Genomic DNA, 25,750 nt, shown 5'->3' with positions numbered 1-25,750 from the left:
GTATGGGGCGCTTAGCTACAAGTCGGTTATATGTTATGTTTTATGCTTTTCTTACTGAGTCTATCGACTCACAAAGGATATGTTATGTGCAGGTAAAGGCAAAGTTTTTGTTGAACGGTAGTGATTTTGGAGTTGAATGAAGATTGTACATATTGAGACAGTTTGACCTGGAGTGTTAGATCTTTGGGACAGCTAGGACTCACAATTTTGTAGTCGTTGTGTGACATCTTTTGATGATTATGTGCAATCAAAAATGTAGATACAGGATCCCAAATTTATAAATGTAATGCACTTTATGTTTATTTATTAAAGTTTAAACTAAATCACGTGTTCATTAATCCTTTTGATTAATAAAGGTTGTACAATAATTGAGAGAAATATTGTAGCACGCCTAAATTAGTAGGGTGTTACAAAATTAAATATTATCTTTTATTTTAAAGGATTAATTAAAAAGTTTGTTTATAACATTATATATTTTTTATATATCAGAATAACTGATAAGGCAGTTAATAAGCTGACGTTAGGTTTGAGACAAAATATGATTAATTTCTCTCTCTCTCTCTCTCTCTCTCTCTCTCTCTCTCTCTCTCTCTCTCTCTCTCTCTCTCTCTCTCTCTCTCTCTCTCTCTCTCTCTCTCTCCTCATCTCACACGACACACACTATTGTGTATTGTGAGTTTTGTGATCAACCCTATCTCATCATAGTATCTCATGAGTTGAGAATATCTGTGGTTACATAATTATACTTATCATATAGAATCTGATAATCCACTTTATTCTTGAGTGTTGAGGTTGCTTGGAAAATTGTAGTGTGAACTCTTTAGCGAAATTCTTGGATTGGATGTCCGATAATAATACGAAAAGATAGCGAGAATCTTTTAATAGGCTACAAGAGATATTGTCTCTCTATTTATTAATTTATATTTAGTCTATATATTATATTGAGATCATTAAAATTATGCTTCATATTGGATGAAATTATTTTTAATCAAATCCATTTCTACTTTTCTAACCCTAATATATAAACCATAAAAATCAGTAATTACATCACCGCCTATTTAACTAAGATACATGTTCCATAGATTATAAGTGTTAAATTACTATTATTATTTTTTAGCTTATATCAATATATTTTTTATTATAACAAAATTTATCTAAATAAATTATACATGACATTACGTAATATAACAATTAAAAAATTAAAGTACTTCACCTAAAAGAAAAATTAAGCATATACGTGCAACGTTAATCTAGTAAAACGTACGTATTCTCATAATTGCTATATATATCTTTATATATTAAAAGTGCCTATCTAACGACATTTCTTGGTTTAACAGAATATACTTAAAAATAAAAAGAATATTCTGTTAAATTTAACGATTAGGTTTGATCTCCCGTTAACAAATAAACCCAATAATTAAACCCAAAAAAATTAAACAATCTTTTAAATATTAATAATCTCTTTTTAAATTAAAAAAATCATCTTAACTATATCTCTCTAACAAACCTATTTTGGGAGAATATTAATAATTTTTTTTATTTATTTTTTTAAAAAATCTTTATTTTTTTTTTTGATTCCGATGCATAATGTGATGTTATTCTTTTTAATTGCTTTATTAATTTCTTTTCTATTCTAATGAGAAGAAATTTTTGGCAATAGAGAGTCATCAAATGTAGAAGTATTGGTGTTAATTCGGCCCGATGATTCAAGTGTCATGGTTTAGCAAAAATACCACTTCTATCTTTGTGTGATTGCAGATATACCACTTCTGTCATTGACCTACTTTTTAGCTGCCTATCTAACGGCATTTCTTGGTTTAACAGAATATACTTAAAAATAAAAAGAATATTCTATTAAATTTAACGATTAGGTTTGATCTCCCGTTAACAAATAAACCCAATAATTAAACCCAAAAAATTAAACAATCTTTTAAATATTAATAATCTCTTTTTAAATTAAAAAAATCATCTTAACTATATCTCTCTAACAAACCTATTTTGGGAGAATATTAATAATTTTTTTTATTTATTTTTTAAAAAAATCTTTATTTTTTTTTATTCCGATGCATAATGTGATGTTATTTTTTTTTAATTGCCTTATTAATTTCTTTTCTATTCTAATGAGAAGAAATTTTTGGCAATAGAGAATCATCAAATGTAGTCCAAGTGTTGGTGTTAATTCGGCCCGATGATTCAAGTGTCGTGGTTTAGCAAAAATACCACTTCTATCTTTGTGTGATTGCAGATATACCACTTCTGTCATTGACCCATTTTTTAGCTTTATAAATGCAGATGTTCATATAATATTAACACTTTACAAAATATTTATAGATATAAACTTACATTACAATGCTATGTTAAAAAAAGAACTAAATAGAATAATCTACTACTCCAATAATAAATTTATTTATAATTTTATAATTACACTAATATTATTTTTAATACATTATTAAATAATATTTCAAATATAAATATTTAATTTTTTCAAACAAAAAATTTGAAATCTTTAAAAATAAAATATATTCAAAATCTTAAAAAGACTAAAATCTTAAATAAAACTATCAATACGTGGCTCGGCACGTACATTCACCTAGTATATATATATATATATATAAATCTTCTATATAAAGTGTGCCTATATAACCGAATTCTTGGTTTATGAGAAATTCATGGGTGACTTTTTATTTATATTAAAAATAAAATAGTTCATGAAAAATTGATGGATCACTTTTTATTTATATATAATAAAATAAATAAAATAAATCTCATTAAATCTAAAAAAAAATAGGTGTTTGCTGTTGTACATCTACGATTGGGGTTTCTTTAATTATTTATTCATTTTCCTATTACAATTTGGACATTCCCATGGGATCACACAGCCCAACAAAGTTTACAATTAACAAATGATTGTAAGTGCTCGACATATGCATTAGTTTCCAGGAGCAAAGGTTTTTAAAGTTACATAATAATTTATATATATGCTGCAAACACAATATACAAAAAATAAAGAAGAATATGGAAGAAAGAAGAGACAATTATTCACATCTAGAAAAGTAGGGGTGTACAAAAAATTTCGTAGACCGCCTAACCCGAATAATTCGCCCAAACCAAACCGAAAAAACCGATAAAAAATACAAACCGACATAACTCGACAAAATTCTAAACCGCCCAATCAGTTAATTTGGTAGGTTGAAAATTGACCCAAACCGCCCAATTAAACCGCCCAACCCGATTTAACTCGATTTTTATTTCTTTTTTTTTATTATTATTTTATATATATTATATAATATATGATATATATTAAAAAAAAAATTCCCAAATCCTAAAATTCTTTCTCAACCTCTCAATAAAATTCTTTCTCACATATATTGTGTATTTATGTAGTTAATTTTTATTTTAGTTGAAACTAAAAAGAAAAACCCTCTTATTTCAGTTTGGGCGGGTTAACCCGACCAAACCGCCCAAACCGTCGGTCGGGTTAAGATTTTTTTTTTTAATTGGGTAGGTTGTATGCAGAATTTTACAAACTGATCTTTACGTTGAGTTAGAAAATATGTAGTATAAACTGACTAAACTGGCCGAATGTACAACCCTACTAGAAAGGCAGTAGAGATAATAATAGAAACTTTTCATTTTTTTTTTCTTTTTTTTATCAATTTTTTTTTTCTTTTTGAATAAAGATAAATATGAAATTTTAATCGTATAGAGTTTTATTTTAATAAAATATAATATTTTAAAATAATTTAAATTCAAATAATTTAATAGTATTTTGTTATAGAATACTATCACTTTTTGTTAAACATGGTTTTTACTTTTTTGTCGACACTACCATATTCAATTTATCAACGAAAAAATAGATAATTCAGATATATGCGGACCCAGCTAGAATGAAAAGTGCAAAATACAAAAATTACACTATTGTCTTTATCGAAGCAAATAAAGATTGAAATCCACCAATGACTATCATTAGTTTTCTTATCTACAATTTTTAGATAAATGCTATTTTCAATTATCAACAATTTAGAGATTGATTTTTAATTTTCTTTTTATCTTACACCCATTTAAGTAATGTTTCTTTAAGTATTGGAACATTAATTTTTAATTTATTTTTGGATTAACTTAAGAGCATATTTAAATCATTAAGCTTTCTTAAATACTAATATATTGCATTCGGTATTCACTTTTAATTGAAAATATTATAAACTATAATATTTAGATACACATAATAATAATCTCACCTAATAACTAATAATATTTTTTTCTTTAATTTTTAATTGTATCAATTTCAAATAACATAGAAAAAAAAAACTAGCATAAAATTTAGTATACGTGCCTCGCACGTAGCTTTTTACTAGTATATATATATATATATATAACAAAAATGTTAAGAGTGAAGATACATGCATCACACATTACACTCAAACATTATATATTGTAACATGACTAATTTTCAACTAATCACATTTATGTAAATTAATGGGGCTCAGTACGTATATTATTTCAATGTAATTTGTATATGTCTACATATCATTAATCTTAACAAAATATTTTAACCTACAAAATGATCATAGAAAAGGTCATGAGGTACAAGAACAGCCACTAGAATCCTTAGACATGACTTTTGATGCCTTGTTATCTTCAATCTTCCTCAATTTCACCTGAGTGAGTACCTTTATTGCCCACTCAGAGAAATAGGTCTCGTTGTGTCCGACCCGGCCGCCCTTGAAGATGGACATGCAACGACGATCGTCCTCTGGGTAGGGACAAGCCTCTCCGTCGGGGTCTCGCCACATTCCCTCATGGCGCATGCCAGACCAACTAGCCAACCATTGGAACACGAATTGGCCTACACCTGCTAGCTTAAGCCAGCCTTTGGGAAAGAACTCCATAACACTACTGTTTCGGTCTAAAAACAACAGGTTGGTGAGTTGAGCTCCATGTGGGGATACCAATATGTCTGTTGAGCTCATTAACTTCACCTGTTTTAATAATTTGTGTCACAAATGTTAATACTAATCAATAGCATAGATCATATCAAATTAAGGTCCAATCTAAGTTGTTAATTTATTATTGAAATAAATTAAGTTTCATATTTATATATATATAGGGGTGATCATTTAATTCAATTTGTATATTTTGCTTAAGTACATTTGATAAGTGTAGATTTTATATTTTGGATTCAATCCAATTCACATAATAATTCTAATCTAATACAATATACGTAAATCGGTTAATTTAGATTAGTTATTTTTTTAATATTAAATTATTTAATATTATTAAAAATATCATTCATAAATAATACCCATTAAAAGTTGAGAGAAAAAGAAAAATCATCACATTAAATTTATTAGGCCAGTTACTTGCATTGAATTGACATGCCTTCACATGTTACGTATCTTCATCACACCGTAAGGATGTAATATAAATATAATGTACAAATAGGGTGTTCGGTTCACCCACTTGTGTTATATTATGTTATATAATATTGTGTTGAATTGTATTATATTATATATTGGATTAAAGCATGAATGGTGCACAATAATATTATATTATACTGTATTAATTTTTTTTTTTTAAAAATCAATAAATAAAATAAATATTTTCAATTATATCATATGTAATACTAATCCTCTCCTAGGTCTGACAGTACTGGCCTTAACCTTCAACTCCTAACTCCGACCCTAACCTCGAGCCCCAAACCCTAACCTCGAACCACAGGGCATGACGGCCCCAGCCCCGGACCTCACATCGAACCCCAGCCCAAGCACTGGATCTCGACACTAGACCCTGATCCCAACCCAAGACCATGGGCCTCGACCCCAACCCTAGCGCGCTAGACCCCGGTCACCTCAACCACGATTCCAACTTCAGACCTCCGACCACGGCCCCGATATTGCGCCTCGACCCCGAACACAAACCACAGCCTAAAGCCCCGATCCTGGACTTCCCTGGCTTTACCCTAGCTCTGACATTAGTCTCGAACTCCGGCCTCGACCGCACAGACTCGAGCCCTAGCTCTTTGACCTTGGCCCCAACCCAGACTTAGCTCCCAACTCTTGAATCCCAACCCCGGCCCCAACCTCGAACCCATATATGTCCCGACTCTTGGATCCCAACCCCTACCCCAACCCGACTTAATAAGGTCTAACAAAGTATACTGTATAAATTAGAATTGTGTAGGATTGATAACTTATGATGTAAATAAAATTGAAGATGATTTATATATTTTGCTACATTAATATATATTGTAGCTGAATTTATATTTATTTGTTTGTTTTAAAAAAACTATATATGTTTATGGACATTGATCATATGTGTAGTTCTATATTTATAAAATATTGGAGAGTTTTGTGATAGGGTAGTTACTTTTTTATTATTATTATTATTATTATTATTAATACAGCATAATCTATTACTTTAGTTAGTTGTTTTTATAAATATATGTATATATATAACAGTGTTCCTGGTAGTAACAGTAGACCTCTCCTATAAAATTATACTTAAAAAAATCGGAAAAAAATCTTCCGTCCCCAATTACTAATCACATTCCTGTCTCTTCAATAAATAGCTGCCATGTGTCTTTCTCTTTTTCTACTTAACCCATTCAATTTTCAAGATTAACTCTGTTAGTTTCCATCTCTTCTTCTCTTTCCTCATAACTAATTATTTCCTAATTAATTAATGAGTATATTCAAAAAAAAAATATATATATTCTATAACATTTAATATATATTCATCGAAAAAGCATGATATATTCATATAAAAAAAGTTTCTATGGTATATGCAATGCAATTTTAATAAAATTTATTTAAAATATTTCATAGCCTAAAAATTAAATAAATGGCTACTATATTAATAGAAAACTAAATATTATTATTTGAGTATAAAAACTAATTGTATTATTGTGTACAATCCATTTAATTTATTTTCGAAAAAAATTTCTCTAAGACTTAATAATTTTTTTGCAATTAAAAAAATTATAATTTATATATATGCAATATATATATATAATCAAACCTAAATTTTTATTTTGTAAAGACTTATTTATTGAAAAAAAAATATTATATTTATATTAACTATAAATAAATATTACAATAAAGTACAATTTTAAAAATATATATATAATTAAGGTAAATTTATATAATTTTTCAAGCCTTAATTGTTATAAACATATATTTGTGGGAACTTTTTATTTATTATTTTGATGATATTATTATCAAATTAAAAATGATTTTATTCTTTTTAAAAAATAAATGTACATTTTTTTTTCAATAAGACTAACAGTGAGTATTTAGAGATTGCATGGATTTTTTTTTTTCTTTTACTGGAACGAAAATATTTTTTTATGAATATTGTAAGGTTTTGATATCGTACTATTTTATTTTATTTGTACAAAAAAAAAAATTGAACTATGATTTATAAGATATATTTTAAATGTATGTTTTATTAAAATTTTATTTAAATATTATTTAAACTGTATATTAATATATTATCCCCTTTTTTAATTTTAAAGAAAAAGGATTACAATATATACGAAATAATATACATACTTTATTAAAATTTTATTTATATTAATGTATGGAAGTTTTTTTCTTTGATGAATATCATATTTTTTTTTCATAGGATTTTTTATTTTTTTTAATGTACTCTTTATTGAAAAAAAGAATTACTTATGAGGACCTTAAAAAATGGTTATAAGGAGAGAGGAGGGACGAGAGAATAAACTAATGGATCATTTCAAAATAAATAAATAAATGAACTAACAGAGCTAATTTAAAAAATTGAATCAGTTAAAGTAAATAAATAGAAAGACAAATATTAAATATCTATTAATTAGTTATGAGGAGAGAGAAGAATAAATGGAACTAACAGAGTTAATTTTGAAAATTGAATCGGTTAAGTAGGAAAAGAGATAGACACATGACAGTTATTTATTGAAGGGACATGAATGAGACAGGTAATTGGGGACAGAAGATTTTTTTCCAAAAAAATCAAGATAATTTACCATGCTGAAATCATAGTTCAAAAGGTATGTTGTTAATTTATATGCATGAACAAAAAGAAAAACTTTTTGAAAACTCTAATTTCAATATCGTAAATTATTTAAGTTTTTAATAATTTACAAAAACTACTCCCAAAATATTTGGACAACTTTTTTTCTTTCACTATTTCCAAAACCTTCTAAAAAAAAATATCACCATAAAACAAAAATGCAATAATAATTTTAATTCTAACCTGTTCACAAAAAGTGAGGTTATTGGAATGAGCCACCATCATCCGGCAACCCTCCACCTTAGCACACTCCCTTCCAAATATTCCAATCACCGCCGACTCATTCTTGAACGACCGCGCACCCACTCTCATCAACAACGTCAAACCAATCTCCGGCACCTTCCCTTCACCGGCGGCAGCTCTAACGGTGGATACATTACAATAGATCCTAGCCTTACACCTCATCAGATCATAAACCTCCATTCTCTTCATCCTATGCATCCCACCCTCATTATGTCTCATCACCACAGCTTGCTCAAAGCAAAACGGTGCCGTTTCATCTTCAACACCATCATCAAACCCTTCAATCATTGGCTGCCCATCAAACGTAGCCTCCATCAAAGTGCTCAACCAATGAGCCATTGACAATCTCAGCTCACCCCAATGGTACAGCACCCACCTGCAGGTATTATTATTTATTATGTACATCATACCCAAATGTGAGGAGAAGTGCTAGATAGAAAAAGTTATATACCAAAAATATAAGAAATTCTAAAATACATCCCCTTCAAAAATTGTACCAGTATGCTTCTATCTATTTCGACATATCATATGGGAAAATTTAGTCCTTTTTTTTTCATAGTTGTCTATGTTGAAGTCATTTAAGACATTCTTTAAAATTTTGTGAAATTTAAAAATATTTAACACGTCAAAAATATGGATTCAAATAGTCTATTCACACACTTATAAAATAAAAGAGTCGCATGAACAACAAACTGTTTGAACTTTATTTTCGGCAATTTTGGCTTCATACACTACTACAAAAAGGACTATTCCCAACGGTTAATAAGAGGGTAAATTATGAGAACCGTTGGAAAAGGTAAGAGGAGGTTTTTTCCATCAGTTTAGCACCGATGGAAAAAAACCGTTGGGATAGCTATTGCCAACGGTGAAGAACCGTGGGCAATACTAAATAGAATTTTTTTTTTAAAAAAAAAACAATAAATTCCAACAATTTATAACTGTTGGAAATAGTATATATAACCAACGGTTTATAACCGTGGAAAATACCACACTTATAAACACTGTTGGGAAAGATTCTTTATATATATAATGTATATGTTAAAAAATTAAAATATCCCTCTCCCATTCATCTCTCTCGCTCACACTCTCATTCAGCCCCAAACCCTATTCGAAGCCCATCTGTATTCCTCCTAAACCCAACCCTCTCAGCGATCGTCGTCCCAAAATCAAACCCTCTCCTGTCATCCTAAACCCAAACCCAACCTCCATTGCCGGCGATTTGGAGGTCGTCCCATCCTTTCACCCCTATTGAGGTATTTTACTTTCTTATTTTCTTTAATTATTGTTATTTATCCACTTCAAGTTTCAATCTTGTTAATGAGTTTTTGTAGTTTATTCATTTTCTGTGAGCTTTATATTGCGATTATGAATTTTTTAAAAATGTCTGTGCATTGATATATAATATATATATATATATATATATGAGTGGGATGTATACATTTTATATTGCTCATTGATTTTGATTTGTCTATTTGATTAGGGTTCAGATTTGTTTATTTATTTTAAAATAACTAGAACTCCATTTGTGGGTTTAAGAGTTTTGGAGCTTGTTATTCATATTGTATTTGCTGAATTTAAGTGATTCACATTAATTTTTGAAGATTTTCCCCTAATGAGCTTTTTTTTTATTTAGTATAGTTTGTTGAATCTCTCCCCTCACTCTGCCACACCACCACCCTGTCATGGTCAAACTGTTACTGCACTTGGACTCCTCAAGGTTTGCTAACATGTTTCTTTTTATGTATTTTTTCATTATACTTTTTTATAATCAATATTAATTGGTTAGAAATTTTATACTAGAAATATAAGTTTAATTTTAATAGCACCTAGATTGATTGATTAACTTATATTGTTCTGTTCTCTTCTCTTTGAAATTTCGTTCGTATACACTATTGTTATTCTCTATGTTGAATTGGTATTACATAAGTTTAAGCATGTCACTTTAATTAAATTGGACAACTCAGATTATTCAGGTGTTTAAGATTAGTTGTGTTTGCTGTCAAACTTGAGAATGACACATTCCAACGTTGCTTCTATAAATTTCTTTGGATAATTCTTGTATGTAGTAAATATAATTGGCATAGGATACAGACCAAATAGATTTTGATATAGAGAGTTAGCTAATAGTTATGTCATTTGTGTAGTTGTTACAATAAGCAGTTAATTACTTTGAATAATTTGATATTAATTGAAAACTCTATCCTTTTTTTTGGAAAATGTATGGTGCAGTCGGTTATTTTGAGTCTTTTTTATTTTTAAATACTAGTTGTCACAGTATGAATTCATTACTTCGAAAAAGTGTCCTTGGCATCTGATTGTAGCAATCATCAGGATCATGAAGCTTAAAAGGGACATATCTATACATGTATAGTGTTCCTTTCATTATCATTCTTTTCTTTGTTTTATTTAATTGGTCCTAATTATGATCTAGTTTTGATGAAACACAGAAAATTCCATATATATAGAGAGTAACATATCAAAATTCATTAATTAATTTGTAATTACATATATATAGTCTTGTCAATATGATATTTTCTTTCCCTTATTTTTGTTGGTATATTATTTTTAAATGATGCAGAACTCTCTGGTTAGATCTGAAGTTATGAGTTTATTTTTGTGTTTATCTTTTGAAGTGTTTTTAGCCTATGTAAGATTAGAACAAATCAGAAATTGGTCACATTGCTGAAGCTAATTGTCTTTTTTGTGGAGATCATTTGGAGACCCATCTATATCTTTTTTTTTCAGCTGTCACTATAGCTCTTCTGTGGCTTTGCTGGTTTTTTCTTGGGCAAGTTTCAATGTGCATTAAGAAGATCAAGAGGAGCAAGCATTCAAAGTTTCAGAAAGAGGTTTATCTTTCAATTGTGAATAGCCTTGTATATAATATTTAGAAAGCTAGAAATAGTACTTTGTGAAATAGTAATGTGTATACTATTTATACTCTTGTACAAAAAATTGAAAGAAGCATTTGTAATAGATTTTCTCACTTTAAGAATGAGAAAACAAGTCATAGAGATTGTAATTAGTCTGAGAAAATTATCTATAATTAAGCTCTTTGCTCCTGAGTTGTAATTCATCTTGTTGGGAAATAAAATAGATTATTACTTGTAAAAATTATAGATTAGAATAAATTTGTAATTGTAATTTTACTAAAATATTTTTGTGTAACAACTAATCTAAGAAAAAATTATAAATTTTCGTGCAAAATTTGTTTAAACCTTTCATTAAGAAAATTAAATAGTAATAGATTTTTTTTTTTAATTTACATAATATTTTTGCCATCAGTTATAAACAGTCATTTAAAGTGACTTTTTCCAACAGTTATAAACAGTTATAGACTTTTTCCAACATTTATAAACAGTCATTTAAAGTGATTTTTTGCAACAGTTGTAAACTGTCATTTAAAGTAACTTTTTCCAACAGTTATAAACTGTCTTTTAAAGTTCCGTATTTTTATGACACCCACATAGCCAACGGTTTTAGGAACCGTTGGGAAATAGTATAAAAGACAGTTATAAACCGTTGGGAATAGTCCTTTTTGTAGTAGTGATAATTTAAAAACGGTTTTCATTTTTTAAAAACAAAAAATAACTTTTCAAAACTAAAAGGGGGCGTTTACGCAAATTATTTTAAAAACAGTTTTTTGAAACCCGAGTTTTAAAAAATTAAAAAACAGAAAATATTGAAATGTTGTTTTCTATTTTCAAAAAAAAAAATTATTTTTGTCTAACATGTTCTTTTTATATTTTTCTCACATACCTAGACCTGGACTCGAGCCCCAGACCCTAGAACCTGACTCCGACCGGATCCTGACCCGAACTCTGAACTCTGGGCCCCGAACTTAAACCCTTGATCTGAACCCCGAACCCTAGACCTCGATCCGAACCAAAACCCAAACCCCAACCCCGGACTCAGACTCAGACCCCAACCTAGACCCCGACCCAGACCCCGACCCCAAATCCCGACCTCGACCCCGACCTGGACCTGAACCTCGGACCCTTGACTCGAACCCTGGACCCCTAACCCAGACCCTGGACTCGGGCCCCAAACTCGAACCTGGGGCCCGTACGGGTCCAGGTCCGGGGTCAAGGGTCTAGGTTTGGGGTCAAGGGTCTTGGGTCTAGGGTCCGAGGTTTGGCTTCGAGTTCGAGTCTGGGTACGGGGTTTGGGATATGGGGTTCGAGTCCAGGTCCGAGTTCAAGGTATATGTTGAGTTTGGGTAGGCTCTGGGTCTGGATCTAGAGTCCAGAGTCCTAATGGGTTCCAAGGCTGAGGTGGGATAAGTTCATGTCGTGGTATGATGCTAAATATTGATTTTTTTTTAATAAAAAAAATCTAAAAATAGTTTTAAAAAATATGAGCCAAACACCATTAAATTTTTAAAATGACAAAAAAAATATTTTCTATTATCACTTTTAAAAACACAATTATAAAAACTAAAAATTAAAGATACAACCAAACAACCCTTAAATTATTTTGAATTTCTCAAATATATAAGATATCTTAAATAACTACAACGTAAATAAAAAAAATTAAAATAAAAAATTCTCTCAATTACTCAAACAGATAGACTTACATAGCATCCAAAAATATATATTGAAAATACTTATGTGAAAATTACATGTTATATATGGATTCTTACAAAACTTGTACAAAACTATTGTTTTTATCAAATGAAATATTTTATGCGAAAAATTAATATCTATTTTTATATAAAGTGTGTCTATATAACTGAAATTCTTGGTTTATGAGAAATTCATGGGTGACTTTTTATTTTTATTTAATAAAATAATAAAATATTATTTATATATAATAAAATAATAATAAAATAAATCCTATTAATATTTGAACTGATATTTAGCATATTTCAACTCTATATATAATTACAACTATATAACTCTATAAATTAAAAATATATATATAAAATAAATTGAACCTTAAACCGTATATACAATAAGTTTGTTGAGAGAGATCAGGAAAAGAACGAACTATATATGGAATTTTTTTTTACCAAATCGTTTAGGTTTCCTCTAGGTATTTATCTTCATTTATATATTTTTTTTCAATCGCAGTCCACTCCCACTATTCAATGAACAGAGCAAGCAAATTCTTATTGCCGTCTAGATGGATGAGTGAATCTGCGAAAAATGGAGGATCTAACGCAAATTCGCTGTGAGAAATTCAAAAAAATCGTCCCCCAATTTCAGGTTCTGATCCAATTGAGTCTTCTTTTTATTCGTAAATCATCCCCTAATTTTTAAGATTAATTTTTTATTTTCTAACATTTTGGGATTTTTGTCTCCTTATTGAATCTTTTCAAATCTGCATTGTTTCTATCAAAATTAATGAGCTCACATCGTTGTTGTGTTATACGGAGACTAAACTATGCCATTTGTTATGTTTAATCTTCACATCAAAAAACATGTTGTTATATTCTATATTTGGATTATGTTAAAAATTTGATCTTATGAAGAATACGTTTAATTAGCTTAATGTGTTTTACTATGCAGTATATTCATATACATTCCTTTTTCTTTTCTATCTTGGAAAGGATGGTTAATAAATATAATATATAGCTTTTTTTTTTTGAAATAATATATAGCTTTTTTTTACTCTCTCTAATATGAAATAACCAAAAAAAAAAAAAAACTGAATTATCCATGCGCGTTGGGTCCATATGAGTCAAAAAAATCATAAAATTATCCTTTACAAAAATATACACTGATATTTTTTAAAAAAAATTTTTTGATGATATCAAAACAAAAAAAATTACTTACCCTAATTTCGCTTTATCTTAAGAAAAAAGAAAATTATTTTTCTAATTATTTTTTTTTCACAGGAAAAAATATTTTCGTGTACTGTGTCCAATTAATGGATACTGCAGAGGTGTAGTTTTAAAGAAATAAAATTACTTTACTTCTCTTCCATAAGTAAATTTTTTTAATTAAATTAATTATGCACACCATGTCTAATCATCTTAAATGAAAATAAATAACTATTTGTAGGAACACCGCCGCTTTGTCGACACTACCATATTCGATTTATACACAAAAAAATGGACAATCCAGTTATATGCAGACTCGATTAGAATGAAAAGTGCAAAATAAAAAATTATACTATTGTCTCTGTCGAAGCAAATGTTATCTTCAATTATCAACAATTTAGAGATTAATTTTTAATTTTCTTTTTATCTTACACACATTGTGTTTCTTTTTAATTTTTAATTTTCTTTTTATTCATGGGTCACTTTTCATTTATATATAATAAAATGAATAAAATAAATCTCATTAAATCCAAAAAAATACGATTGAGTTTTTACTGTTGTACATCTACGATTAGGTTTTCTTTAATTATTTATTGTATTCCTTTTCCTATTACAATTTGGACATTCCCATGAAATCACACATAATATTCCAATCCGCACTTCTCTTTTTTTTTTTTCTTAACAACTTAATAACAAAATATATAAGTAATAATAATAATAAAAAAAGAAGCGTGACTTTTATCAAAGTTCACAAAACCAAGCATCAATGGCGAAAAAAACCCAACAAAGTTTATAGCTAATAAATGATTCTAAGTGCTCGGCATATGCATTAGTTTTCAAGAGCAAAATTTTTTAAAGTTACGTAATAATTTACATATATGTTGCAAACACAATATACAAAAAATAAAGAAGAATATAGAAGAAAGAAGAGACCATTATTCACATCTAGAAAGGCAGTAGAGATAATAATGGAAACTTTTCTTTTTTTTTTTTTTTTTGTCAATTTTTTTTTCTTTTTGAGTAAAGATAAATATGATATTTTAATCGTATAAAGTTTTATTTTAATAAAATATAGTATTTTGAAATAATTTAATAGTATTTTGTTATAGAATACTATCACTTTTAATTTGTTAAACATGGTTTTCACTTTTTGTCGACACTACCATATTCAATTTATCAACGAAGTAAATGAAGATTGAAATCCACCAATGACTATCATTAGTTTTCTTATCTACAATTTTTAGACAAATGCTATCTTCAATTATCAATAATTTAGAGATTGATTTTTAATTTTCTTTTTATCTTACACCCATTTAAGTAATGTTTCTTTAAGTATTGGAACATCAATTTTTAATTTATTTTTTGATTAACTTAAGAACATATTTAAATCATCAAGTTTTCTTAAACACTAATATATTACATTCGGTATTCACTTTTAATTGACAACATTATAAAATATAATATTTAGATACACATATAATAATAATCTCACGTAATAATTAATAATATCTTTTCTTTAATTTTTAATTGTATCACTTTCAAATAACATAGAAAAAAACTAACATAAATTTAGTATACGTGCCTCGCACGTAATTTTTTGCTAGTATTTATATATACTGGAAAAAACACTATAAGCGTAATTGATTATGCATCTGGTTATTTTAAGATAACTATTACCTTAAATTATTTTTTACGTTTTTTTTTATTTTCCCATAAAATATATTTTGAAAAAAAAAATACATTTTAATAAACTTTACTAAAAACCCAAACAAAAATCAAAATTCCCATCGTTATCTAAAAAATGTGCAGTCAAAAGTCTACTCCAAACTACAAAAAGAATCGTGTTTTACAGTACTACCTATACTCCTCTAACTCTATGTTTAGTGTAGAAGAAAGATGCAAGGAAATAATAATTTTAACAGAAGAATGAAGGAGAGTAAAAAATGGTTTGTTTGTGGAGAAGAAAAAGTACAAATGGAAGAGAAATTTTTGAAGAGTAAAATAATAATGAGTCCTACTACTATTCTTCCCCCTTAAATGAAAGAGAAAATGAGAGAAATTTTTTGTAACATGTTAAATTTGAAATTATTTATTAAGTCTTGTTTCTAATTCAAAACATTAAAAAAATATTAAATTATAATTTTATTTCATGCTTATTTTTTAAAAAAAATTACATAGTACTAAAAATTATAAAAAACAAAAAAAAAAAAAAGAAAAAAAAACTACAAATATTTTACACTGAAAAAATTTTATTTTTACGCTTTGAATTTTTTTATTTACAAAAATACTTTTTGAGTAAAAACAATAAAATATTTTTTTTATTGTTCTATAATTTATTTGTAGTTTTATTATTTGTTGTCATGTTATTTTTCTGTTTTTTTTTTTTTGTTATTTTATAGTTTATTTATATTTGATTTAATATTGTTGTCGTGAAGTTAATTTTTTATTTTTATTTTTTTTTGTTAGTTGTTTTCTTATTTTTTTGCTGAACAAAGTGTATTTTTGTAATTTTAAAACTTTATAAGCGTATTTTTGTAAATAAAAAATTTTGGGACATAAAATTATAAATAAAAGAGTAAATACTATTTTGAACCCTGTATTTTATAAAAATTACTAATTGGGCTCTTTATTTTGTTAAATGACAAAATGGACTATGTATTTTTTAAAATATTACAAATATGATCCTGAACTGATTTTTTGTCAAAATAAAATTTAATAATAATCCGATGTAAAACTGTTATAATAAAATTATTTACATTTTCTATATCTGTTCATGTTAAAAATTGTATTCAAGTTTGTCTTATAAAAAAAAAAGTGTTTAAAATTAAATTCAGGATCCTATTTTTACCATTTTAGTTTTAGAAAATACAAGGTTCATTTTATCATTTAACAAAACAGATGGTCTCATTGGTAATTTTTGCAAAACATAGAGTTTAAAATGGTATTTATCCTAAATAAAACATTAAAAAAAAAAAAAAAAAAGTATTTTTGAAATTCCCCTATTTTTTTCCATCATCCTTACCCATGATTTTTTCTAAGCCTCCTTATTTTTCTTTCCATTCAACCAAACAATGGTAAAAGAAAAATAGATCGATAACTCAAATTAGTCTTACCTGTCCGGCGTGGAAGTACACTTGTTTTTGATGTGCCACCCTACAAACGGAACCATGGCGCACAAGCCATGCCAGATGTTGTCATAGTTATAGTGATTGTTAGACACAAACGTTAGGCCCTTCATGAGTGTGGCGTTATGCGGCAACGTGTCCGGCCACGCCAAAGCGTAGGAATTCCACGAACCGTCGTGGCGGTCGCGGCCTTTAATGCAAAGAAGTCTACCTTCCGATGACTCGGAAGGGAATTCTTGGTATTGTACCTCCCCTTCCTCGTGATCATCGTACATAGAGCTCATAAACCACGTGTGGCCCTGTTGAGCGGTGTTAGAGTACCGAAGATCCTTCAGAGGAAGGAATGTTACTGCTCGGCGGAGTTTAGCTGAAACTTCCTCCGCCGAGCAGGAACAGTTTTTAACTGTTCCAACCGAGGCAGCAGCATCAGTAGAACATTTTTGTTCGACTGTGACTGCTGCTGTCTCGGTGGAATTGTTGAATATGATTCTCTGCCACTGTTGGGTGAAAGACCATGTGGCGGGCTTCGGAGGGAGTTGGAGAGAGTTGATGTGGAAGAGAATGAAGAGGACTACACAAGTGGCAGCTAAAAGGTAAATGGAGAATTTAGGAGAGTAAAAAAGGTGGTTATTATTACGATGGTGATATTTGAGTTGTTGTGGTGTTTTGCTCATGGCGAGAAGAAAGGTGGAGAAAGAAGAATTTGATGAGAAACGACGTCGTTCAAGTGTTTGATTGATTGAGAGAAAGAGATATTGAGTAACTAGTTACAAATGTTATGATTTTTTGGCTTAAAGATTTCAAGAGTAAAGTATCTAGTTCATGTTTTGTGCCATTAAATTGAGAAGCTACCAGATTTTGTGGCGGAAAGGAAGTGAGTGAGTTTATTTTATGAAGATGGTGAAAACCAAGTGATCTTAAATTATGGCTAAAGCAATATTTATAAAATGATTAATTGTTTGTAATCAGAGCTTCTTGGCAAGAGTTTCATGTAATTAATGCTTTCTGCCTTGTAAGTAACGTAGATCATGTATATAATGTCAAACACGTTTACACACTTTCTCAAGTTATTTTTCTTAACTGCCCTCCAAAAAAAAATTACTTTCTAGAGTGGATTGAGATAAGAGTTTTGATCAATACACTTTGGAATTCGATTACCAGTTAAATATTTTTTTACTAATCATGCAAATTAATAAATGGTAACATTTTGTTTCAATAAATATGAGGCTTTAGATCGGCGTAATTTGAATACCAAATAACAATGATTTGCTTCTCACGTTTCAAATCAATTTTTATTCGCATCATTAGAAGGAACATAAAAAAACACAAAATTCATTTATTAAGAGCGCACGTGATTGTAATATAACACTATAATTTAAAAAGACTAAATAACTTGCCACAATCAAGTTATGCTGGCATTTTTATCAAATCTTATTTTCAACTCAAAGAAACTCGTGTTCCAAAGTTCATCAGCTTTTTAAATCTCAAGATTCTTTGATATCTTTATTGGGTTATATATGAAATCAAATCAGTAACTATTTCCTATTTTAGAGCAATACTTAAGATCAGAGAAAAGTAGCTAAAGCCAACGATTATATATACAACAGAATCTGTTGGATTTTTGATAAATCTTTTAACAAAATATAGAAATATTCTAGTACGATTCAACCAACTACATCCCACAATACAATTTTTATAAAAATTAAAATTTCATCTGCAATATAAAAATCTTTGGGTGTATTCGAGCGTGCTCTAAGTGCAGTAGAATTTCGTTACCGTACGATTAGGCTGTTTTATCATGGAGACGACCGGCAAATTCCTATTGTACACTCCTAGACAGTGTCGCAAACATTTTAAAAAAAGTGACCTAATTCGCAACTTAATCCAAAAAAAATCATTCGATAATATCGTTCCTCTTTTATTTTTCCTAACAGTTTACTCAAACAAAATCTATGGCCATAATTGATAATGGGAATATGAGTCAATTGAAATAATATTTTTTCCAATAATCCGAAGTTCATTGGATCGTTAAGTTAAAAATTGATCGTATTATGTAATAGTAATAGCTATATTCTAATGTTTTTATATGAACATATATTTTTGTTGCAATGAAAAACCAAATTTATATCTCGTATTTACAATCTGTACCAAACTGATTTCAAGTTCTAAACTATTGAATTTCGTTGCAGCAAGAAATATTGTTCATGATAAGAATCAGATTGCAGGACCAGAAATTTAAAATTACTTCATCCTCTCTTTCAGCTGAATTTCTTAGCCACACTTGAAATAAATAAATAAATAAAAGTGACTGAACTGGTATTCTAATCACTATAACAAATGAAAAATAGTCAAAAGTAGAAGCCAAGATTGATACCTCAAGCAGGTGATACCAAATCTCCAATTCAAAATTGCTGCCATATCATGTGTCAATCTTGACAGCTGAAGTGGAAGTTTTCTCCAAGAATCAGTACATTAAATTAACATAGAAGGAAAAAGTTATCTTCACTGCCCTTCAAAATTTCGATATCAACTCAAAAAATACATATGTTACAATTCTCCATATCTGAATTTTTCATTCAACCTTATCCTGGTGGCTGAGGCTGACCCCAATGAATCGTATTCAAGTACTTACTTGTTTCGGTTAAATATAATATCGTATCATAATCACCATCATAATCGGATATTGTGGTGTGCCGGACCAGTCTGAAAAACTTCTGCATGTATGATCGTCCATCAGAAATCCAAAGATCCACACTGCTTGCTCTCTATACTTTTTGTAACAGATTTTTCATTCACATCCTTCTTACGATCATTATTTACTGCACGACTCCGCCCAATGCCAAGTTTTGGCAGACCCCGATTCAAACCATCAAGTAAAACACAAGCTTTACACCATTTCTGCAAAAGAAGTTGTAAAATTCGAAGCTCAGATGTTAAGCTAAATTTAATACACCCACAAATTACTATTCCCGATTTTATGTTAGCAAGAACTATACAAATGGACAGAAGGATTCAAAAGTATCTTTTTTTTTTTTTTTGAAGATCAAAAATGACAATTTACGAAACCACATATATTACAACAAGACATGAGCATATAGTTTCCTATTTAGTAAAACTAAATATTGAAATTGCACACAGATTCCAACCTCCTGTAACACTAAGTGATCAAGAAGCTGCCACAAATTTATGTGCTAATAGAGATGGTGACAGTATCACATTGAGACTAAGCAGGCACTTATTTGAAGAACAAAAATATTTGAGTTTGTCACAAAAGCATCAACACGTGATTGCTACAATACCAAATTATATATCTAACTCATTAAGGTACTTTTGCAGATTCAATCACTGTTTGATGCAGATGCAGGACTGGAATAAACATACCTGGCTTGAAATGTAACCGCAGCGTTCACATGTCCCCTGCTCTGGCATTTTTGTAGTAGTGGAAATCCTAAAATCCTCTCCTGATTTGATAATATCAAGTATTGCTCTGGGCCTGCATCAACAAATATATAGAATGCTCATCTAATTCCACAGTAAATGCTCCAAAAATTAATTAAATTGTTCCAGACAAACTCTTAATGTTCAACTTGCAATAGTAAAGAACCTTATTCTCTCCAAATCCTTGATGAACTCCCGAGCAAAACCACGATATGCATTTGGAGAGTAAATGCCTGTTATTTATAAACAAACAATCCATAATCTTTAATTTGACAATATTAAAATAAATACATCAAAATTTGGTGACATTCAAGTAAAATTATGTCTTTTCATATGTAGTGCTTGACCAAGTGCATGCATTTTTCCTTGAATCCAGGAAACACATCCACATTTCTAGTTTGATCTAAGAATGTAACAATTAAGTAACAAAAATATTATTCATGTAAAAGAACTTAGTTACACCAAAACAAAATGTACAAGGAAAGAACAGAAGAAATCGTATTTAAATATATCTAAAATGTTAAAATTAGAAGAATTACATTCAGTGGAAAAGTAGTCCAGCCTCTTGAAATAGGCATACGTTTATATGCAGTTAAGGATTTGCAATAACGTAACCTGAAATGAGAGATGAATAGAAAATAGTACAGGTACTAGATAATAATTTTTTTTACATAATGAATTGAGTATTTAAAAAAGGATATATAACGATCTCCTTCTCATATGTGTACTTGAAAGGTTTGCACCGCGGAATCGGTCCATCTTCGCCGGTGGTAATTGCAGTGCATCTACTCAATCTACAAAGAAAAGAAGGTAATTCTTACACATCCAAACAAACAAATAGAAGATAAATAATCATGTGAAGAATTGAATAAAATAAGGACAAGGAATGACCGATGCACACCTAGCAATATCACCACGTAAAATGTTCAATAGAACTGTTTCAGCAATATCATCTGCATTATGTCCAGTAGCGACCTTGTCGACTTTTAACAGTGCAGCACCACGATCAAGGGCCTTAAGGATGTGTGTGAGAGAGAGGGGGTCAGATTCAGATGACTCTTCTCCATTAGAAGGATTCAAAGTAAAAAGAATCAAAAAAAGCAAAAAAAGTGCCCATGAATCATACTCAAATAACAGTTCAAAATATACAAAAACTTCACATTAAGAGCTTCAGCAATATAAACTGAACTCCCGTTCACTTAAACAGGAGGCAATTCAATCAAATCTTCACAAAATATTTATGAGAAAAAATGTAACAAAAAAATTAAAGAAATAATATAGATTTATGGGAGTTTTCTTTCTGCGATGGTGGGATTCAAGAAGCCAGTGAATCAAGTGTATGAGTAGCTTGATGTCTCACTAAATTAATCAATTGGAAGCAATGGAAAACAGTTCAATACTTGCAGACTACATATAAAAAAAGTTTGATGATTCTCCTAGTAAATTACATATGCACAGTAAACCTGTGTCCACTAAATTATATATGACAACAATTTTTCTATTTTGATAAGATACACTAATAGGGCCTTAAACACTGTTAGAAGTGCATCTTTGGTTGTTTGTTCGAATTTCGAAAAAGCTTCCAATACCCATTCATATGCAAACAACAAGATGCAAGATTTTTGGCCATAAATGTGACAATGTAGCATATAGTAGTTTTCCATATATAGCCAATAGCATGTACATATGTTTATGGTCCAACCCCACTTATAAAAAAATAACACCTAAGCCCCAATTCCATTTAGAGAGGAACTGAAACAGAGTATCAGTATTTCTTTAGCTAACAACAAATGGGGAGATCGATAAGCTAACCCAAAAATACTTGAGAGAAAAATTAAATGAAATTAATAAATCACTATTTACCTGCCGACGGAAAACACCGCAAAATGTGCAATTATTTTTCAGACCGATCACCTTTACTATTTCATCCATAGTCCATCCATATAAATCTTTGTATGAGACAACTTTAAGAGGCAGTCCATACTAAAAAACAAATTGGAGAATAAAGAAATCTTTCAGGATAATGTAATAAGACATACAGATCAATATAGTTAACTTTTTGGCGAGATGGTAAGAGAAACAATATGGAGATTGTTTGAAGACTCATGCAATAGGAATGAAACTTATAATGGAAAAAAAAAAAAAAAAAGCAGAACAAACACAATAGAATAATATTTATATTAAAACTGCACTCGTTAAATTTAAGTTACCTGTATTTCATTTCTTTTGACAGTTTCAAGTGAATCATCCCTGTATCCTGTAATGCCCTCATCGACGGACAAGAGAAAGAGATCTAGGCCGTATTGGTGCTGCTTATTCAACTTGGACAAGACATAAGCGAGGACAGTGGAATCTACAGAAGATGTGGTAGGAATACAAAACACATATTACATAATTAGTGAAATGAGGGGGAAAAAAAACTTATAATTGAAAATAAGTAATTCTAATTACGCTGACAAATGGCTCTGTGATCTTAGCAACTCGCATGTAATTATGGCCTAGGACTACATTTATGAAAGATTTTCTTATAGAATTAAAAAAAAACAATTTTGAAAGTGAGTAAAAAATAAAAAGATTTCTTTTTAGTTGTTAAGACTTTTTATAAATGATATAATTCCTACCTAAAAGAAATTATAAGACCTTAACAAAGAAGCTACAACCAAAAGCTTTGCCAAAGGGGTCTCATTTGTCATAAAATTGTACCCGATTTTCAAGTATACTTAGCAGCTTCTGCTCCTACAGATGAAAAAAATTTCATCATCTAATAGTAGTTCCAGCAATATATGTGTACATACATAATCTATATCAACTCCCAAATGAAGCATACACATTAGTTTAACACTAATTTTCCAACTTCCTATAGCTATAGTAATTCTCACTCCCTCCACAGACTTTTTCCTCTATTTTTCGTATTCGGTTTCTACTACAACAGAACAAACCCATGATCATTCACCAAGAACCTCCTATCATGAAATTAAAAGAATCAAACTCCTATGCCTCTATTTTGCATTCAACCAAAAATTTCATAAATTTACTTAACTCATACGCAGTACTACACGATCTGTTTTAATTAAAAAGAAAAAAATAGAAATTCACATAACCTCTGCAAAAACAGATAGTAGGAAACAAGAAAGCCCTCACCTTTTCCACCAGAAGCACCAATGGCGATGCGTTCACCAGGCTTAAACAACTGATTCTCAACAATTACTTGATGAATCTCCTCCTCAAATGCCTCGTAGAAACACTCCCTGCAAATCTTCACAAAACACCAAAATTGAAAACAAACACAATCCAAGCGATTCCAAATTGAATTATGCCAAAGCTTGTTGCTTTATCAAAAATATAATAAATCACGGCATGGTAACTTAAATCTGTTTTTGCAAAGTTAACTACATAGTCAAGAGCCTCATAGAAGAAGTTAAGAAAATTGAGAAGCCAAAAGGGTTTTGTTGTGTGTACCTGGTCTAGGGTTTTGGGTCTCTTAAGGGCAGGTCTTCTCTGGTTACAGACGCAGCACAAACGAGGGCCTGTGGTCTTGGGCTTGGAATCGAGTGGTTTATCCATTGAGGAAAGCCGAGTAAAGAAGTGAGAGCAGTGAAGCTCTTTATCTTCTCCGGCGCTTACTGTGCTATGAATCCATCCGGGTATGCCATTCTTAACCCGTTTTTAAATACACTCCCATCCCATGCTTGTTGAAATTTGGAAATTAATTAGTTTCTCTTAAAAATAATAATGGGTAATATATTTACACTTGGAAAAAATTTATAAGCTAATTAGGATTTTTTTTCTCCTGAATTTTGTAATGTACTAAATTAGACCCTGAATTTTTCTGGTCGTTAAAAGTTTTCCTGAACTATTGAGATTGTTAGATTTAAGTACTTTTGTCTAATTTCATTCAATTTTACTATTTTAATGATTTATTATATACCAAATCATGTTCTCCAGATTTTGATATCTACTAAATCATGTCCCTTGAACTTTAACATGTACTAAATCATGTCCCCTATACTTTCATTCATGTTAAACTGTTTTTACTAAAATTGGACAAAAATCCTTAAATTCAACAATCTCAATAGTTTAAGGGAAATTTTTAACGACCTTAAAAGTTTAGGGGGCATGATTTGGTACATGTCAAAGTTCGGGGGAAAAAAATCCTAATTAGCCAAAATTATAATTACCCGCCATTACTAAATTCATCCTATTGAATATTATTTTTCACAACCACACCCCATTCCATAGAGCATTGTTATTGGGCACCAGTAGTGTGTAGCACCTCTAGACATGTCGCCTTACGATTGGCTAGTGATATTCCCTAAAAGTTATTACATCAAACTATATGGAACTCGATACTTTAATATTGTCTGAATCGGCACGAGACTTGGTATTCGCCATTTATTTGGGTTTATGAATACAACGGTGCAATCAGATTTGAGAACTTTGTGATTTGGTATATGGTGATGACCATATGTCGACAGAGCAAAAATCATATATGTTCCTGGTAGAAGGCTAAAAGCTTAGAATGCTCCTTAAGGGGGAGTACATGGTGTTAGCTCTCCACCACCTCCTGGCACCTTGGTGCTAAGTGAGCTACTACTAGTCAGTGCGACTAGTAGGGCGGGCATATGAGGACAACGATGGGACTGATATGTCTCCATGAGTTGGAATACTCATGGACACTATTGCGTCGACCCAGTAGTGCGTCTAAAAATGCTGCCAGAAATTAGCAGGTACGTTTCCATTGGCTTGCCGATATGCCGCTTGCACTGGACGTGGCCTAAGCCTCCAAGAGATGTTGTGGTTGTTGGAAATTATTGTACCAGGATCTTAGATCTACTCACAAGTATGTTTATTAACATCCTAAATATGAACTTTCTAAAACGATAAATTAAACACATATAAAGTTTAGGAAACCTTACATTGGGTGCAGCAGAATATAATGACTCCTTCCGTTCAGATATCTAGCCCTTGATTCCTTTCTGTAGCAGAGCATTATCAATATCTGAACCTGGATCTCTTTCTCTGAATCTTTGATGCTGAAACCTCCTTCTTGCTGAAAGTCTTTCTTCACGATCTTCCTCACTATGATTGAGGTATCACTTGCTGTGTGTGGGCACTACTCTCACACTAA

The 25,750-nt window shown here is 29.9% G+C and overlaps 2 protein-coding genes and 1 long non-coding RNA gene across 4 annotated transcripts; 1 reads left to right on the top strand and 2 right to left on the bottom strand.

Annotated features, from left to right (window-relative positions):
* Positions 1–4,365: 4,365 nt before the first annotated feature.
* On the bottom strand, positions 4,366–18,285 carry LOC115724791 (uncharacterized). Its single transcript, XM_030654141.2, has 3 exons — positions 17,173–18,285; positions 8,236–8,671; positions 4,366–4,979 (listed from the first exon to the last, which is right to left on the bottom strand). The coding sequence occupies exons 1-3, from the start codon at positions 17,856–17,858 to the stop codon at positions 4,578–4,580; spliced, it is 1,524 nt and encodes a 507-aa protein (XP_030510001.2). The 5' UTR covers positions 17,859–18,285; the 3' UTR covers positions 4,366–4,577.
* On the top strand, positions 9,046–11,409 carry LOC115713719 (uncharacterized). Of its 2 annotated transcripts, XR_009688653.1 has the most exons (3): positions 9,046–9,548; positions 9,929–10,012; positions 11,041–11,409. It is a non-coding gene; the product is annotated as an uncharacterized LOC115713719 (long non-coding RNA). The 2 variants fall into 2 exon arrangements; XR_009688652.1 differs by having other exon boundaries at positions 9,929–11,409.
* A 1,266-nt stretch (positions 18,286–19,551) lies between the features above and the next one.
* LOC115725550 (cytoplasmic tRNA 2-thiolation protein 1) lies at positions 19,552–24,329 on the bottom strand. The gene is made up of 10 exons (XM_030655110.2): positions 24,082–24,329; positions 23,764–23,878; positions 22,833–22,975; positions 22,486–22,605; positions 21,524–21,636; positions 21,324–21,416; positions 21,162–21,202; positions 20,789–20,855; positions 20,566–20,677; positions 19,552–20,082 (listed from the first exon to the last, which is right to left on the bottom strand). The coding sequence occupies exons 1-10, from the start codon at positions 24,184–24,186 to the stop codon at positions 19,918–19,920; spliced, it is 1,074 nt and encodes a 357-aa protein (XP_030510970.2). The 5' UTR covers positions 24,187–24,329; the 3' UTR covers positions 19,552–19,917.
* Positions 24,330–25,750: the final 1,421 nt, after the last annotated feature.

The sequence above is a fragment of the Cannabis sativa genome, chromosome 6 (assembly GCF_029168945.1).
Source record: "Cannabis sativa cultivar Pink pepper isolate KNU-18-1 chromosome 6, ASM2916894v1, whole genome shotgun sequence".
NCBI classification, from domain to species: domain Eukaryota; kingdom Viridiplantae; phylum Streptophyta; class Magnoliopsida; order Rosales; family Cannabaceae; genus Cannabis; species Cannabis sativa.
The sequence above is the reverse complement of the archived record's forward strand: the minus strand, read 5'-3'. Positions and strand labels throughout refer to the sequence as shown.